The sequence below is a fragment of the Brassica rapa genome, chromosome A04 (assembly GCF_000309985.2).
Source record: "Brassica rapa cultivar Chiifu-401-42 chromosome A04, CAAS_Brap_v3.01, whole genome shotgun sequence".
In the NCBI taxonomy this organism is placed as follows: Eukaryota; Viridiplantae; Streptophyta; class Magnoliopsida; order Brassicales; family Brassicaceae; genus Brassica; species Brassica rapa.
In genome coordinates this window covers 13,837,577-13,853,414 of record NC_024798.2, presented here as the reverse complement: position 1 = coordinate 13,853,414, position 15,838 = coordinate 13,837,577, and the positions used below count along the sequence as shown (strand labels likewise).

The following is a 15,838-nucleotide window of genomic DNA, read 5'->3' as shown; positions in this document are numbered from 1 at the left end:
TTTATATATAATTTTGGTTTACTATGCATAAAAATATAAAAAAAAATATAAAACATATATCTTTTGAGGATCGTGCTGATAGGACATACAATCTTTAAATGGATGAGTTATGATCTGCACTCCCATTCAACCATAGAAAACGAACAAGCAGGTAGAAAATCTTGAACACTAGTTGCAGCATGTTGTAAACACTCTGAAACCCAACTGTGAACAGATATATGATACATCAATTTTTTTTTTTTTGACATCAGCTATGATGCATCAATTAGTTTTCCAAATTCCATATATTAAAAACAATACCAATGATCTAGTTTTCAGCGTATTGACATAGCATCAGCGATCATAAAATCTTAACTCATGGTAAAGCCGTGTGCTCTGATCTAATAAAGAACATGCCAACAGATGTCTCAGTTATCCAAAGTAAGATATACAATTTCCGGCTCGACCTTGAAAGCCACCATGGGAGATGTGTTGAGGATTGTCACACGATTCTCTCTTGAGAATCTCCAAATATTGAGCTCGTCGTCTTCCTTCCCCGTATGTACCCCATACTTATAGGCGAATGTCATATAGCCCGTATTGGTGAACACAATTGAGTTCCCGCTCACACCACATCCATCGGGAAGCTTCTTAGCCGAGCAGCAGAAATTTCCAGAGTCTCTAATAAACAACACACGGTCTCCCAAATCGGTGATCTCGACCCACTTATCAGCTTCATTGTCTAGCCTGCTCACTCTACAAGTGAACCGGTTAAAATCTAGTATCTCAGCATCAGGAAACGGGTTGAACTTCTCAACAAGTAAAAGCTCATCATCACCAGACTGAACCAGGTATTTACTTGACCTCAGAAGCGGTAATGGCGTGAAGGGAGTCCGTTTCAGCGTATAAGGATCGAAAATGAAGAAGTCCCCGTTGATAAAGGTTGCATAAAATCTGCCTCTAAAAGCGACTAAATGGCAGCATTGAGCATTAGAGGTTTTCTTAAGGCGCATCCACCTCATCTCAGAACTTCTTAACACTAACAAATCCATAGTGTAATTGAGGAGCACTACAAATTCTCCCTCCTTGTTTAGCGGAAGAAAAGCCACGCCTTTGAATTTTGTTGTCCATGATTCAGGATCCCAACCCATGATTCTGTACTGGTGACCCAGAGGGAAGACCTGGCTGTTGCGTATGTTCAACACGGTTGGTTCAGATCCTGGGATCTTCACCGAGAATTGAATAGGATACTGAAGCTCCATATGATCCACACACACATCTCGGCCTACTCCTCCCAAGAAATACTCCGATGGTGAAGCAGCAGGAGTTTGGACTCTAAAGAGAAACAAAGGGACCTTCTCGAGAGTGCACAAGCCTTTACTGACATAAGGGAAATCGCCAAACGCGGGTAAAGAGTAACTTGGGCGTAGCAGGGAATGAGGAAAGGGAAATGTGGATCGCCATGAGGTGCAAACAGAGCGAGCATGAATAACGTTGAAACAATGCTCTAGTTTCTCCGTGATAATGTGAAGTAGCTCTTCAGGGAGCTGAGTCCAGTCTGGCACCATGGATGATGATGATGATGATGCCTCCTTTTCTGATGTAGGTTCTGACATGTTTGCTGACGAAGACGGAAACTGCTGAAAGATATTTACAATTGTAGGAGTTAGGAAACAGTAAAACAGACATGATGAACAAACAAGATTGATCTTAAATCAAATGAGTAACGACAGACTCAGGTAAAACTAATAACAAGTCTCACTTTGACAAAAAAAAAAAAGAAGAGAGTATTCAACACATGTTCACCGTCCATGATCAGATTAAAGCATAAAGGCGACAACTTCAACAAACCCATCATGAAAATAAGAAACAATTACTACAGTCTACAGCCGACAGATTACGACAGGAACAAAAAGAAAATACCATACAATACATCTGAGGTTCCGTTTCAGTAATGAGACAGGAATGATTTAGAACTAGGTTGTATGAAACAAGAACAGACAAGATTAATCGCATAATTGAGTATATGTACCCGTTTCTTCTTTCTCGGCGCCATGTTTGCTGATTGCTGCTCCATTTCCGATTTCTATTTAGGGTTTAATAAAAGAGGAGAGAATTGGAAATCTACATATAACTGTTGCTTATTAAATTTAAAATTTTTACATATAATTATAATCATTGTTATACATATATGTAGATTTGTTTTTAACTATAATTTTTAAAATTATAGATTGAATAGTTTAGGAAATGTCATTTTTAGAGTTACTAGGAGTATTCCGGCGCGTGTTCAGATGTTGATTTCTCTTTTGAATTCTATTATTTTTATTTTCATCTGTTAGTTGTTAGTCCAATTGAATCTGAATTATTAGTTCTTGCCAATTTAGATTTGAGGGTCTTGAACTAATAATTGATTTTATGAGTACATGTTAGTAGATCTCATGATGTCATGTTTGCGTTTCTGACTTCCACTGAGTGAATAAGATAATTTTTTTACTTGTGGGTTAGATGAGTTTTTTGGTTTATGTATGTATTAAGGATTTTATTTATTATTTTAATTTTAGGAGCCAGTACCGGAGGGTGTAATAATTTATTTTAAAAGTAAAGAAATATATAAATTAAAGATTTTTTTATTCATGATAAGAAATGTAAAATCTGGTTTGTCTTTAAAAAGCAAAAGAAATAATGGCATATTTTATTTGGATCTATTAGCAATGTAATCGACAAATTTCTCAACTCTTAAGAAGTAGTAATAATTCTTGCATAGATGATTTATGTTTTGGAGGTTGCAACTTCCTGGAAGTTTGAGTCTTGCCATGTTTTTTAGATATATGTGCTCCAGCTGAATAAGATAGACTCTGAGGTTTTTTTTTTAATTTTCCTCCAACAACACTTGGACTGTGTGTTCCCCCGAGTCTAGGGTATTTAGCTCCAGCAACTGCATTACCAAGAAAGAAGCATTATCCCAACCTCCAGCCAAGAGCATGACAAATGAGATAATATGGTCCCCACACAACCCCGGCCAAGGAAGTTGTTACAAAATAAACTTGTATCTCAGTTTTTTCAAAACACAGCATTAGCGAAGAATTATACATTTATTGTTCCTAGTTATAGGTTTATAACGCTCTCAATGTTAACCGACTTAAGTATAATCTACCGCCATTAGGAGGGATGATTTTCTCAACCAGGAAAAGCTCATCATCACCAGAAGGAACCAGAGAATTGCATGAGCAACAGTTCAGCAGCTCCAAGGGCTTCAGAGGAGTCAGTTCCAGGAAATGAGGATCAAAAGCGAAAACGTCTCCATTAAAGATTGCATAAAACCTGCCACTAAAAGTGACTAAATTATCGCACGTAGCGTCTGAGAGTCTCTGAAGCCGCATCTACCTCATTTCATCACTTCTTAACACCAACACAACTTTATTGTAGTTAATTAGAACAACAAAAATCTCCTCCCTCCTTGTTTAGCGGGAGAATAGCCACACCTCTGTATTCTTTAGCATTGCAACCAAACATTCTGTACTGATGGCCAAGAGCTAGGGAAGATCTGGCAGTCGAGCATGTTCATCAACCTTGGATCAGATGATCCTGGAATCTCCACTTTCACTGAGCATTGGTTAGGAGATGGAAGCTCTTCTGACTCATATCTGCCTATCCCTCCCAAGAAATACTCAGAAGAAGCAGACTCAGCAGCTCGGGGTTTAAAGAGGAAGAGAGGGATCTTCTCGAGGGTCCAAGAGCCTTTGTTATCGAGCGTGGGAAGAGAGTAACTCGGGCGTGATAGGTAAGAAGGAAAGGGTAATATGGATCGCCACAAGGTGCAAACAGCGCGAGCATGAACAACATCGAAACAGTCATCCAGATTCTTGGAGATAACGTGGAGTAGCTCTTCAGGGAGAAGTAAGAGGCTACTTTATGGGACCTTCTCGAGAGTGCACAAGCCTTTACTGACATAAGGGAAATCGCCAAACGCGGGTAAAGAGTAACTTGGGCATAGCAGGGAATGAGGAAAGGGAAATGTGGATCGCCATGAGGTGCAAACAGAGCGAGCATGAATAACGTTGAAACAATGCTCTAGTTTGTCCTTGATAATGTGAAGTAGCTCTTCAGGGAGCTGAGTCCAGTCAGGCACCATCGATGATGATGATGATAATGATGCCTTCTTTTCTGATGGAGGTTCTGACATGTTTGCTGACGAAGACGGAAACTGCTGAAAGATATTTACAATTGTCAGACATGATGAACAAACAAGATTGATCTTATACAAATGAGCAACGACAGAAGGTTGAATGTTCACCGTCCATGATCAGATTAAAGCATAAAGGTGACAACTTTTAGCATTTTTCAACAAACCCATCATGAAAATAAGAATCCAGAAAGATATTTACAATTGTTTTTAGATAAAAGCATATAAAGGTGACAACTTTAGCGTTAATCTACAAACCCATCATGAAAATAAGAACCCAGAATGGGGGGGGGGGGGGGGGGGAGAAAGTATGTACCCTTCTTTTCTTTCTGGGCGCCATGTTTGCTGATTGCTGCACCGTTTTCGATTTCTGTTTAGGGTTTAATAAAACCAAGAATCAAAATCATCACCCAAATAACTCGAGTAGCTCTGACCATCTGATTCTTGGTTTGATTCATGTCTGCCTCTTCCGGTTTGGTTATTTTGAATTTTGGTTCGGTAACAAAAACTGAGAACAGATTAATATTCGATTCGGATCTCAGATCTGCTTTGGTTGTGATATTTCAGTTAATTCGGGTTAAACATTAGAAAATTTAAAATTTTCAGATTAAAAATTTTCAGATAACATTTTAGATAATTCGGAAATTTGAAATATTTCGAATATAAAGTATTACGGTCGTTTGTGTTTCAAAAAACTGTATTATGGTCATTTCCAGTGAGAATGATGACCAGGGGCAGTATTAGTATTACCTCATCCTCGTCTTCCCTTCTTAGCACTACTGTGATTCCAAAGTGTGGACAGTTAGGACACAAAGCTACGAGATGTTTTGGACTTCCTCCGGTTCCAGTATCCAAGGACCTCAAAACTAATGAGTCTTCAGATGCTCACTATCCTCTCCAACAGGGGCGAATCTAGAGGATTTTTCCATGAGTGCACAAATGGTAACAAAGGAAAAATCCGAGGATTTGAATATAAAACAATATGTGCACAATGAATTTTTAGTCATATTATGGTTATAACTTTGCTAGAAAATATTAAATATCCAGATTTTAGTGGGTGCACGTGCCTCCATGATTAACAAGCTAGATTCGCCACTGTAAATAACTTCATGTTACTAGTCCTAACCTACATCATGTTCACTCTGAATCAGCTCCACTAGTTGAAGCACAAAAACCTTCAGTTGTTATCTTATATGACTCTCAAGGCTGCATTTTGTTAGATAAAGAAGGAAATGACTTGGTGCCATCAAACATGCCAACCCAAGCTCTTGTAAACAACACTGGGGTCAATGTCGAAAGCCCCTTGAGACATCCTGCTTCAGTGGAAACTGAGGCTATCCCACTTGTAAGTTCACATAACTCCACATCTGTTACCGCTTCTACATCTGAAACACTACATTTTCCAAAAACTGCAGTTTTGAGCCCCATTGCTGGTTTAATCGAAACCTTCACTTCGTCAACATTTGTTCCACCTGTTCCTTTGCTCCTCAGTGTTACTGGTACACTCTCTCTTCCTACCTCTGTAGTGGATATGAATTGTGAATCTAGGCTAGGTGGTCTTGGGAGTAATAGCAAGCCGTTGGTTGATATAAAGGGCTTAAACATGTTTGAAAATATAGCATTGATGGATGAGGAATTAGCATCAGATGATGTTTTCTCCCCGTCTCATTCTCTGGTCCCATCAGTTGACATCACACCACACCTTTTGTTTTTAACTCATCAGTGTTCGCATCACCATCTTCATTATCAGATGCTCTTGTTGTTATTCTGAATTGGCAGAGGATGAATCTGGTGCCAAAGTTGTGGCTGCTTCCTCCAATAGTCTTGACATGGCACAAAAGATCAAATTGCACCAATCCTCAATTGGGCTGTCCATGTCTAATGGGCATGTCCAAATGGACAGAGCAGTTTATTGGACATTATTTTTTGAAGATCAAATTGCACCAATCCCAAAATGGACTATTCCAAATGGATTTTCTACGGGCCCAATTGTAACATCATTCTTTAACATATAAAAATACATATACAACGTGAAAAATGTGATTTTACGATTTTGGCAGAAAATACGATTATGCAAATTTGCCGAAAGCGTGATTTTGAGGTTTTGACGAAACATGATTTTGAAGTTTTGGCGGAAAACACGATTTGCGGTTTTGGCAGGAAACATGATTTTGCGGTTTTGGCGGGAAACATGATTTTGCAAATTTGGCGGAAAACATGATTTTATAATTTTGACGAGAAAACATGATTTGACAGTGCATTTTTGGCGAGAAAATGTGATTCTACAGTTTTGGGTGGAAAACATGATTTTACGGTTTTGGCGAAAAAACATGATTTTTCATTTTTGGCAGGAAAACGTAATTTTACAGTTTTGGCGGAAAGAGTGATTTTGTGATTTTGGCAGAAAAAAACGTGATTTTACGAGTTTGGCAGGAAAACGTGATTTTGCAGTTTTGGCAAAAAACATGATTTTGCAATTTTGGCAAAAAACATGATTTTGCGGGTTGGACAGAAAAACATGATTTTACGGTTTTAACGGAAAACGTGATTTTACAAATTGGAGAAAAACATGTTTTTATTTTCTAACTTTTTCTAAACTTAGAATACCATATATTTAGATTTATTGGAAGCTAACGTCCAAATGATTTTAGTCCACTAATTTTGGTGTTAATAGGTTTTAGTCCAATTAGACAACTTTAATTTTTGAGTCTAATATGGTTAGACCATTTGGATTTGGTCTTGGCTAATCCATGGTCATTAGGCCCATTTGACATCCCTATATATGGGAGCCAAGAGGCAAGAGTATATAACCGGGACCACAAATACAGATCCATCCTCATCTTCAAGAGCAGCTCGTTGTGGAAAAGGACGATCTAGTCTAACCTCTACATGTACTTTTGCTTCTCCCATAAAGATAGGATCAAGCCGTGGTCTATTTGTGAGCATTGGAGCACCTATACCTGAGGCTATCCAGCTTATTTCCTTTTTGGAGTAAAGATGATGGGGGATATCTTTCAAGGTAATCCAAACCGGAATAGTGGTGATTTCAGGCAGTGCTAGAGTTCCAGCAGGATTCCAAGCAAAAACAAATAAAATGCAGTTATCAACATGCCAAATTCCTCTTTGAGTTACCTATTTGCGAGTAGGTTCATCTGGAATGTGAAACCCAAATCAGGGTAGGATCAAGCCATGGTGTACTTGTGATGCAGTCATCACATTGATGTTTTGTAAAGGAAAATGTTGCTACAATCAAGGTTTTGAAGAATGATTTGGCGTAAATGCTTCTAGCTGGGTAATCTGTGGGTGTTCCTTTTATTTTTATGTATGTTCCAGCGTTTGATATATCTAAGCTGATTCGGTTTTAGATTCCATTTTCTATAAGATTGAATTAAGATAGTTAGGTTTTCTTGTGAGATAATAGATTCAGATTTACTGATTTGTATTTTTATACTTATTTAAGATAGAGAGAAGAACTTCCTAATTAAGGCACTCTATGATACAAAAATGGTGTAAGTGTTCTTTTTCCTTTAGTCATGTGAACTGTATATAGCTTACGGTAACTCTCAAATAAAATAAAATTATTGAAGTATTCGATTAATATAGTTGGAAACATGGTTTAGTTCGTTTGCCCTAACTTTTCAAGGGAATGACCGGAAGCTTGTTGTGAAGTTGTGTTTGTCGTTGATGTTTGCAGCCATTTGATTTTATCATTACTTACTGCTGACAACATATTATCTTTTCTTACTCATAGTCTCTTCGGAGTGTTGTGAAAAAAAAAATCATGAGAAAAGAAGTCAGCAGTTTCAAAGCATCATTATATAATTGATTCAGAACAGCTAATTATATTTTTAATAGTAACTATTAACTGTCTGATGTTTATATTGTCTACGCCCAAGCTATCGTTTAGATTTGTTGTCCAAGAGGGCAAGAATATTCCATGGTCGAAGAAATTTACAGGAGTTACAAATATATATATATATATACACACACACATTTCATTCAACTCATAAAATTGTACCAAGAGTTTATTTCATTTACAATTTGCAAAACTTACCTGTTTAAGGTGCTAAAATCAATCAACATGTATATATTCAGTGACATCTTTAGCGAGTCATGTTCATTTTAGTCTATATTCTTTTAACCATTAATTCACAATGTGATCTAATTGTTACAACCTCAAAGCATCTAACGTTGAAGAGGGGCTCGGGTGAATTAAAATACATTCATATGCAAAGTAAAATCATAATCAGATACATGAATTTTTCTTTATAGGCGTTTGCCTTTTTTTTTATAAAACCTATTGAGTATATTAAAAATGGATGTTTGCGAGGTTTCAGCTGAAACATCTGCCATTTGTAATGCCCAGAAGAGTTACAAAAGAGATGAAATAACATAGATATATCTGCGTTTGTAACTGTAGCTACTTGCCATTGTAGCAGCCAAGAAAGCCTCCAGAGTTGTTTGGTTTGTTAGTGATATATCATGAGACTTAGTTTACAAAAAAAAAAAAAACAGATATATCATGAGACTTATGAGACTGTAGATGTACCTCACATTGAAAATTCAGTTGTCATATACACCTCGCACATCTGCGTATATATAACAGTTTTTGTAAGTAAAACTTGCTCATATTTTATTATCTTGCTTTACTAATTGAAGAGTTTGGGGCTTGATGAACATGCTATTTATTTTTGATGTGAAACGAACTGAATAACCAAGGACATCCGGTAGTGGGCCTGAGTAAAAAAGACCTAATAATTTGTTATGGAATTGACAAAGATAATTAAATCGCAGCTTGAGGATGTTTGAATAATGAGAATGAGAGACGGGATTATCATAAAGAAATTGCAAGAGGGAAATTATATTTCTTTCCCAAAAGTGTAAAATTGCAAAAGTGCTAAGCTCAACGCATTGACACTATTCATTGTGAGATGTTTTTTTTAGTAACATGTTAAATTTCATACCTTTTTTAATGTTTTACAGTGTTGAAAAAACAACTTATGAGCATATAATAAACACAAAGACAACCCAATAAAGAAAAGAGAGAAGAAGAATATGGCGAGAGATTAAGGAGGCCTGAAGCGTAGGAAGTAGAATTGCAGCAGCGACTGTTGGCGGTGAGATGAAGCCGGAAAAGAAAGGAATCTGTCCCGCATGAGCCTGTCAACTGAAGAGAGATTAACTTGAACGGTTGTTGAAGTTGATGTGAAGATCCTTGCATTTCTTTCCTTCTACAGTAAATAGATAACTGCATGAAAAAGAAATTGTTTTGGGTAAGCTTTTTATAGTGACTAGATCTATTGCAAGCGTTATCCCAAACTCAAGAAAACCCTTAGAATTTTTTTTGGAGAGTCGTAGGACCACCGCATCGACAGAGAATCAAATATGGGACTTTTAACAGTCGTCTGTGAGAATAGAGACCATTTATTGTGAGATTTTTGTTTGTAACATGAGCTTCAAAGTCATATGGATGTGTTGTTCAAGTTGTGGAAGAGAGCGAATTTAATTAAAAGGTTCATTATACATGGTTATGATGCATAGTGGAAATATTAAGCTTCAGATACTTTAACATAGATGTCATACAAAATAATGGTGATTTTTATAAACTAATTTAAAATATTTTACCAGTATATAACATAGAAAGTAAATTATAAAATACCAGATTAAATATAAATGCATTATACAAAATAACAACAAAACTATTTATTTAAGAATAAAATATACTAAACACACAGAAAAAACATATAAAAATATTTTTGAAAGAAAAATCATATGCAATTTCTTTTCTTTTTTTCGATAGCGGTAGTGTGATCCCAAAGGTTTTTTAGGTCCAAGGACTAATCACTACGAGATCTGTAGGATCCACGTTTTCTTACCACTTACGGCGCCCCGGGTGGCCAAGGAAAATCGAACCCAAGACGGTACTCACAGCTGTGAGCCCTTTACCACTAGGCCAAGTCAGTTAAAAATATTTTACCAGTGTATAACATAAAAAGTAAAATAGAAAATACCAGATTAAATATAAATATACGCATTATACAAAATAACAATAAAACTATTTATTTAAGAATAAAATATACTAAACACACAGAAAAAACATATAAAAATATTTTTGAAAGAAAAAATCATGCGCAATTTTTTTTTTTAATAACCGTTGTGTGATTCTAAAAGCTTTCTAGACCCAATGACTAATCACAGCTGTGAGTACCGCCCTGTGTTCGATTCCACTTGGCCACCTGGGGTGCCTTAAGTGGTAAGAAAACGCGGATCATGCGGCTTCGTAGTGATTACTACGAGGCCGCAGGACTAATCACTACGAGGCCGCAGGATCCGCGTTTTCTTATCACTTAAGGCGTCCCAGGTGGCCAAATGAAATCGAACACAAGGCGGTACTCACAGCTGTGATTAGTCCTTGGGCCTAGAAAGCCTTTAGGATCACACTACCGTTATCAAAAAAAAAAAATTGCACATGATTTTTCTTTCAAAAATATTTTTATAGCTTTTAAGTTTTGCCTTGCTTTTGTAGCTTGTCCGGTCTGTGATGGTACTAGTAATCATGTGCAATCTCACCAGGTACTCATCTGATTAATTTCCGACTGAGTTTATTGTTTCAAGGTCACACCTTTCTTTCTCTACCTCTAAGCGATTCTTTTTCGAAGAAGACTCTTCTTTTTTCTGGTACTGGTACTATCATAACTGATCTTGGTCTCGTGTTTATTGCGCAGGTCCTTCAGTCTACGCATAAGAACTTGCGAATTCCTACACTTAAACCCACTTATGGAAAAAGTCGAAAAAATCACAACGTTCGTACGCGGAGACTGCCGAACTGTGTGTTAAAACGAGACCAAAGCCAGTGGTCGTAGTTACAGTACCAGGAAAGAAGAATTCTTTGAGAAAGAACCAGTTAGAGGTAGGAAAAGAAAGATGCGACCTGGAAGCACTAAACTCAGCCAAAAATTAACTATAGCTGGTGCAACTTTTAAAAAGGGAAACCTGATCAGAGAGAGTAAGATATGTTGGAGAAGAAAACAGAAAGAGAGAGAATATATATAGTCCCCGAGAGCTAGGAAGATGAGGATGAACTTAAAACTGTGTATCATCACCAAGCCAAGTTCAACGTTTCTTTTTGTTCCTTCCTTCTCTGAATTTTTTTTTTCTTTTGAAAATCTTTTTACTATGCTAACTTTTGTATTTGTTTCTATACCTAATGTACCTAGAAATTCTTTCAAATCTTTTCTCTTATATTTTTCCTTTTGCAATTTATTGTTCCACAGTATTTGATAATAATAAAACAAAAAAAACATATTTTCTATATACTACAGATTTCTTAACCCATTTTCTTATAGTCTTGTTTTTTATGATTAATTATTCTATTGTACTATCATGATAACAAAACAAAAACATTTTTTTTCTGTTTTATATTTTGTAAGTTTTATGTTGTTGTACTCTGATCAAAATAAAACAACAAACTGAAAGGTGAAAACTATTTCCAACATTCGAAAACTGAAAGGTGAAAACATCTTACAACTCTATTTCATAAAAAAAAAACATCTTACAACTCTACATGGATTAAAAAAAAAGATTTTTGATAACTTTTTATGTTTGTACTATATTTACAGTAGACATCTTTATTTTAGTCACAAAATTATATGTAATGAACAACTGTATTTACATGGTACTGAAAATTTCCATCAAGCATTTTCATTATTTTGAAAAAAATTGTGTTATGTAGAATCCAATCTCGAAAACATAATGTAAAAATAATAAATAATATTTTGATTATATTTCTATCAATTACCTGATAAAATGGGCTTCAACATTTTCTATAAGATTTGCATACATAAGATAAAATTAAATTGAAATAATAACACAATTTTAGTAATTTAGACAATATTGTAATAGTTGAATGTATGTTCAGTTACATGGATTATGAATTGTGTCAAATATATTTATCTTATTGACGGAAACCCTAAACATCATTATGAAAGAAGTTATAATTCTATATGAAGGAAGCTAATGTTATATGTTAAGGATATTAATCACTATATTATCTAACTTTTTCTCAACTTAGAATACCTTATATTTAGATTTATCGGACGCTAACGTCCAAATGATTTTAGTCCAATAATTTTGGAGTTAACTTTTTCTAAAATTCACATTTAATTTCAAATTTTGATTAAAATTTAAAATATATGTTTTTATAAAATATTTGTACCCGTAAAATCTCGATATCCATCTAATTGTATCAAGCTTTTTGGTTGTTATGCATTTTTTTTGGGTGAAAGAACATGTTACTATAAATGCACTCAGTTTGGGCGATTACAGACTTACAGTTCCCACCAACTTCTACATGGGCTTAAATTAGGCTTGTGGTTACAGTTTTTTTTTTCTGTTAAGGTTTTCGGTTTCGGTTAATTCAGTTTGGCCACAAAAAAAAACTGAAGATAAAATTGATTCGATTTTCGGTAATTTTTCGGTTTTATATTTTTCAAAAATAACCGACTTTGATATTTTGGTTGGAGTTCGGTATAATTACTTTTAAAAACGAATTATGTAGGTTAAATTTGTTTGTTTTCAGTAAGTTCGTTAATTTTTGGTTAATTCGGTTAATTTTGGTTTTTCGGTTCTTTAATTTTTTTTTATTTTTTAGAAACGAACCAAAACAAAAAAAAACGAATTAGTTTTCAAAATCAAACTGCACTAAACCAAACACAAAATCGTAACCGTGCCAAAAACCAAAAATTTGGATTGGTTCTGCTTAGGCCTGGGCATTTTACCCGGACCCGAAGACCCGACCCGAAACCGATCCGAAAAAACCCGGTTCGGGTAGGAACCGATCCGATCAAATTACCCTATCGGGTCTTGTTGTAGAGGACCCGCGGGTCTTGGACCCGACCCGACCCGAACCCGAAACCCGATGGGTACCCGAATTAATACTGTAAATTAAATAAAATGCATCAAGGGGGAATCAAAGACGGGTTATTTGTCTAGAGAATATGGGGGTCAACCACTAGGAGACAACGAATTGTTGTTGTATTTTGCATAGTTTAGTATATATACACATTTTAATATAATAAAAACACAAATTTTGAATAAAATTTTGAATATTTTCAGATATTTTTTTGTATTTTTAGGCCTTTTTTAGATCGAACCCGAACCGAACCCGACCCGAAACCGAACCGAATTCGAACCGATAAATTCTAATTACCCGAATGGGTCTAACTATCTAAGACCCGACCCGATCCGGACCCGGCACGACCCGAACCGACCCGGAACCGAAAATTTGAAATTACCCTATCGGGTCCTAAACTCTTAGACCCGAAAGACCCGGATCCGAAAAGACCCGACCCGAATCCGACCCGACGACCCGAATGCCCAGGCCTACTTCTGCTGGTCCGTTTCAGATAAAATCTGCAGGCCTAGCTTAAATTGTAAGAACCTTTTGTCCGAGGTTACGGAGTTCATGAGACAAAACCTTTTTCATTAAGACGACATAGTTTCAAGATAATAAAAACTGGAATATCATCAGATATATCAGAATACTTCTGCTTCAAATCACAAGAAAATATTAAAAACAAAGTCCACATATCTCTCCGGTAAATCCAAATTAAGATATCACGGCTCAGCGCGCTCAATCCGGAGAGTCACCATTGGAGACTTATTGAGGATCGTCACACGAGTCTCTCTCGAACATCTCCAAACATTCAAGTCATCTCCAGGGTTCCCTGTATCCACTCCATATTTATAAGGAAAAGTCTCATCGAATATCTCATTGATGAACAACATCGAGCTCCCACTCAGACCACAACCCTCAGGAAGCTCCTTAGCCGAGCACGCGCTGTTCCCAGAGCTGTTCCCCGGCTTTCCAATCAACAGCACACGGTCCCCCAAATCATTAACCACGACCCATTCGCCAGCTTCCTCATCCAGCACACTCACTCTACACGCCATCTTGGTGAAACTCAAAACACTGTTACGAACAATGATTCTCTCAACAAGGTAAAGCTCATCATCACCGTACGGAACCAGATAATTTTGTCTTCCACACCCTGCAATATTCGGTGGCCTCAGCGGCGTCGTTTCAAGCGTGTAAGGATCGATGGCGAATACGTCTCCGTTGATGAAAACCGCATAGAATTTGCCTCTGAAGGTGACTATATCTTTGCAGTCAGCTCTGGAGCAATTATCAACCTCCATCCAACGCGTTTCAGTACTTCTTAACGCCAGTATATGATGATCGTAGCCGATAAGAACAATGAACTCTCCTGTCTCCTCGTTCAGCGGAAGAATAGCCACGCCTCGGTAACTTCTTGATAATGAATCAGGATCGTAGCCGACCATTCTGCACATATGGCCCAGAGGAATAATCCGACAGTCAGCAGTGTTGATCAAGGTTGGAGATGGAAGCTCCACAGGGTCCGTGGACTTATCTGGTCTGATTCCTCCAAGGAAAAACTCACAAGGCAACGTGTCGGGAGAACGGACTCTGAAGAGGAAGACAGGGAACTTCTCGAGCGTGCCTCCTCTTGGTCTGCGAGGGAACCTATCGAACGAAGGAAGAGAGTAGGTAGTGCGTAGTAGCCTAGAAGGAAAGGGGAAGATGGATCGCCAGGGGCGGCAAACAGCGCGGGCGTGGATGAAATCGAAACTGTCTTCTAGCTTTGAGGAGATGATGCGAAGTAGCTCCTCAGGGAGAAAGGACCAGTCGGATGATGTGTGCTGCTCTTTAGAAGACAGTTGTAGTTTTGAAACCTGGCAAGAAGAAGATTCACAATCTTGAGAAGCGACACAACATCTAGAAACTACAAATAAGCGCACAAGTTTAAGAGAGAGAAACAGAGTTCTTACACTATCTGAGAGAAGAGATGTCTTCTTCTCAGTTGCGGGTTCTGTCGTTTTAGCTGGTTGTTTCGATTTCACAACCTGAAAGAAAAATTAAGCTGATTCTACTGCTATTGAAATTCGATCAAAGTTGTGTAATAAGAGGGGGAGAAGGAGTGTGTACCCAAACCATGTTTGATGACTTTTTTCTCGGTGCCATGTTTTGCTGATTTCGAAATCTGTAAGACATATTGGAGGGTTTAGTAATATGTAAGCAAACATGAATTAATAACACGAAGACTACGAGAAAAAGTACTAGATCCGAACTGATAAGGAATGGACTTTTCGATTTGGTGCCCGGAAAAAAACTTGGATTAGATGTTGTTCAGAGCTCTAAGCTAAACCGTCGCCTCCTCCGTTTTCAGTACGGTCGAAACGCACCCTGAGTCTCACGTGCTTAGGTAAAAGTTGTCGGAGAAGAAAGGAAAGGTGCCTTCTTTCTTTCCTATTGGGCTTTTGTACTCTAGTAAACAAACCATTAAGGCCATATTCGTTTTTTTATCTAAATATTCAGACGCAAGATGACGTCGTTTGAACACTATTCAAGATGCTGCATGTAAATATAAAATTTATAATATCTACATATTTGAGATGTAAAATTTTTTAAGTTTAGATGTAATTTGCATCTCAGAATCTAAAAGTAAATAAATAAAATTTCAATATAAATATAAAATTTATGAAATTAATTAACTATTATATATTAGTTTAAATCAGAAATTGAGTTTTTTTTACTAAAATTGTAAAAATGCGTGTTCACGCCAAAACTGTAAAAACGTGTGTTTTTGTTAAAAGCGT

The 15,838-nt window shown here is 36.8% G+C and overlaps 3 protein-coding genes across 7 annotated transcripts; all 3 read right to left on the bottom strand.

The window, feature by feature from the left end:
• Nucleotides 1-265: 265 nt before the first annotated feature.
• Nucleotides 266-2,296, bottom strand: LOC103864581 (F-box/kelch-repeat protein At1g64840). Of its 2 annotated transcripts, none has more exons than XM_009142340.2 (2): nt 2,012-2,296; nt 266-1,619 (listed from the first exon to the last, which is right to left on the bottom strand). In XM_009142340.2, exons 1-2 carry the CDS (start codon nt 2,054-2,056, stop codon nt 408-410), a joined length of 1,257 nt encoding a protein of 418 aa, XP_009140588.1. In that variant the 5' UTR covers nt 2,057-2,296; the 3' UTR covers nt 266-407. The 2 variants fall into 2 exon arrangements, with proteins under 2 accessions (XP_009140588.1, XP_009140589.1); XM_009142341.3 differs by having other exon boundaries at nt 266-1,616.
• Nucleotides 2,289-4,502, bottom strand: LOC103864647 (F-box/kelch-repeat protein At2g24250-like). Its single transcript, XM_033289374.1, has 3 exons — nt 4,479-4,502; nt 4,005-4,186; nt 2,289-3,884 (listed from the first exon to the last, which is right to left on the bottom strand). Exons 1-3 carry the CDS (start codon nt 4,500-4,502, stop codon nt 3,473-3,475), a joined length of 618 nt encoding a protein of 205 aa, XP_033145265.1. The 3' UTR covers nt 2,289-3,472.
• A 9,120-nt stretch (nt 4,503-13,622) lies between these two features.
• LOC103864580 (F-box/kelch-repeat protein At1g64840) lies at nt 13,623-15,510 on the bottom strand. Of its 4 annotated transcripts, none has more exons than XM_009142339.3 (4): nt 15,311-15,510; nt 15,168-15,222; nt 15,011-15,085; nt 13,623-14,914 (listed from the first exon to the last, which is right to left on the bottom strand). In XM_009142339.3, the coding sequence occupies exons 2-4, from the start codon at nt 15,201-15,203 to the stop codon at nt 13,778-13,780; spliced, it is 1,248 nt and encodes a 415-aa protein (XP_009140587.1). In that variant the 5' UTR covers nt 15,204-15,222; nt 15,311-15,510; the 3' UTR covers nt 13,623-13,777. The 4 variants fall into 4 exon arrangements, with proteins under 4 accessions (XP_009140587.1, XP_009140586.1, XP_033145764.1 ...); XM_009142338.3 differs by having other exon boundaries at nt 15,300-15,505; XM_033289873.1 differs by having other exon boundaries at nt 15,288-15,486.
• Between the last annotated feature and the right edge of the window lie 328 nt (nt 15,511-15,838).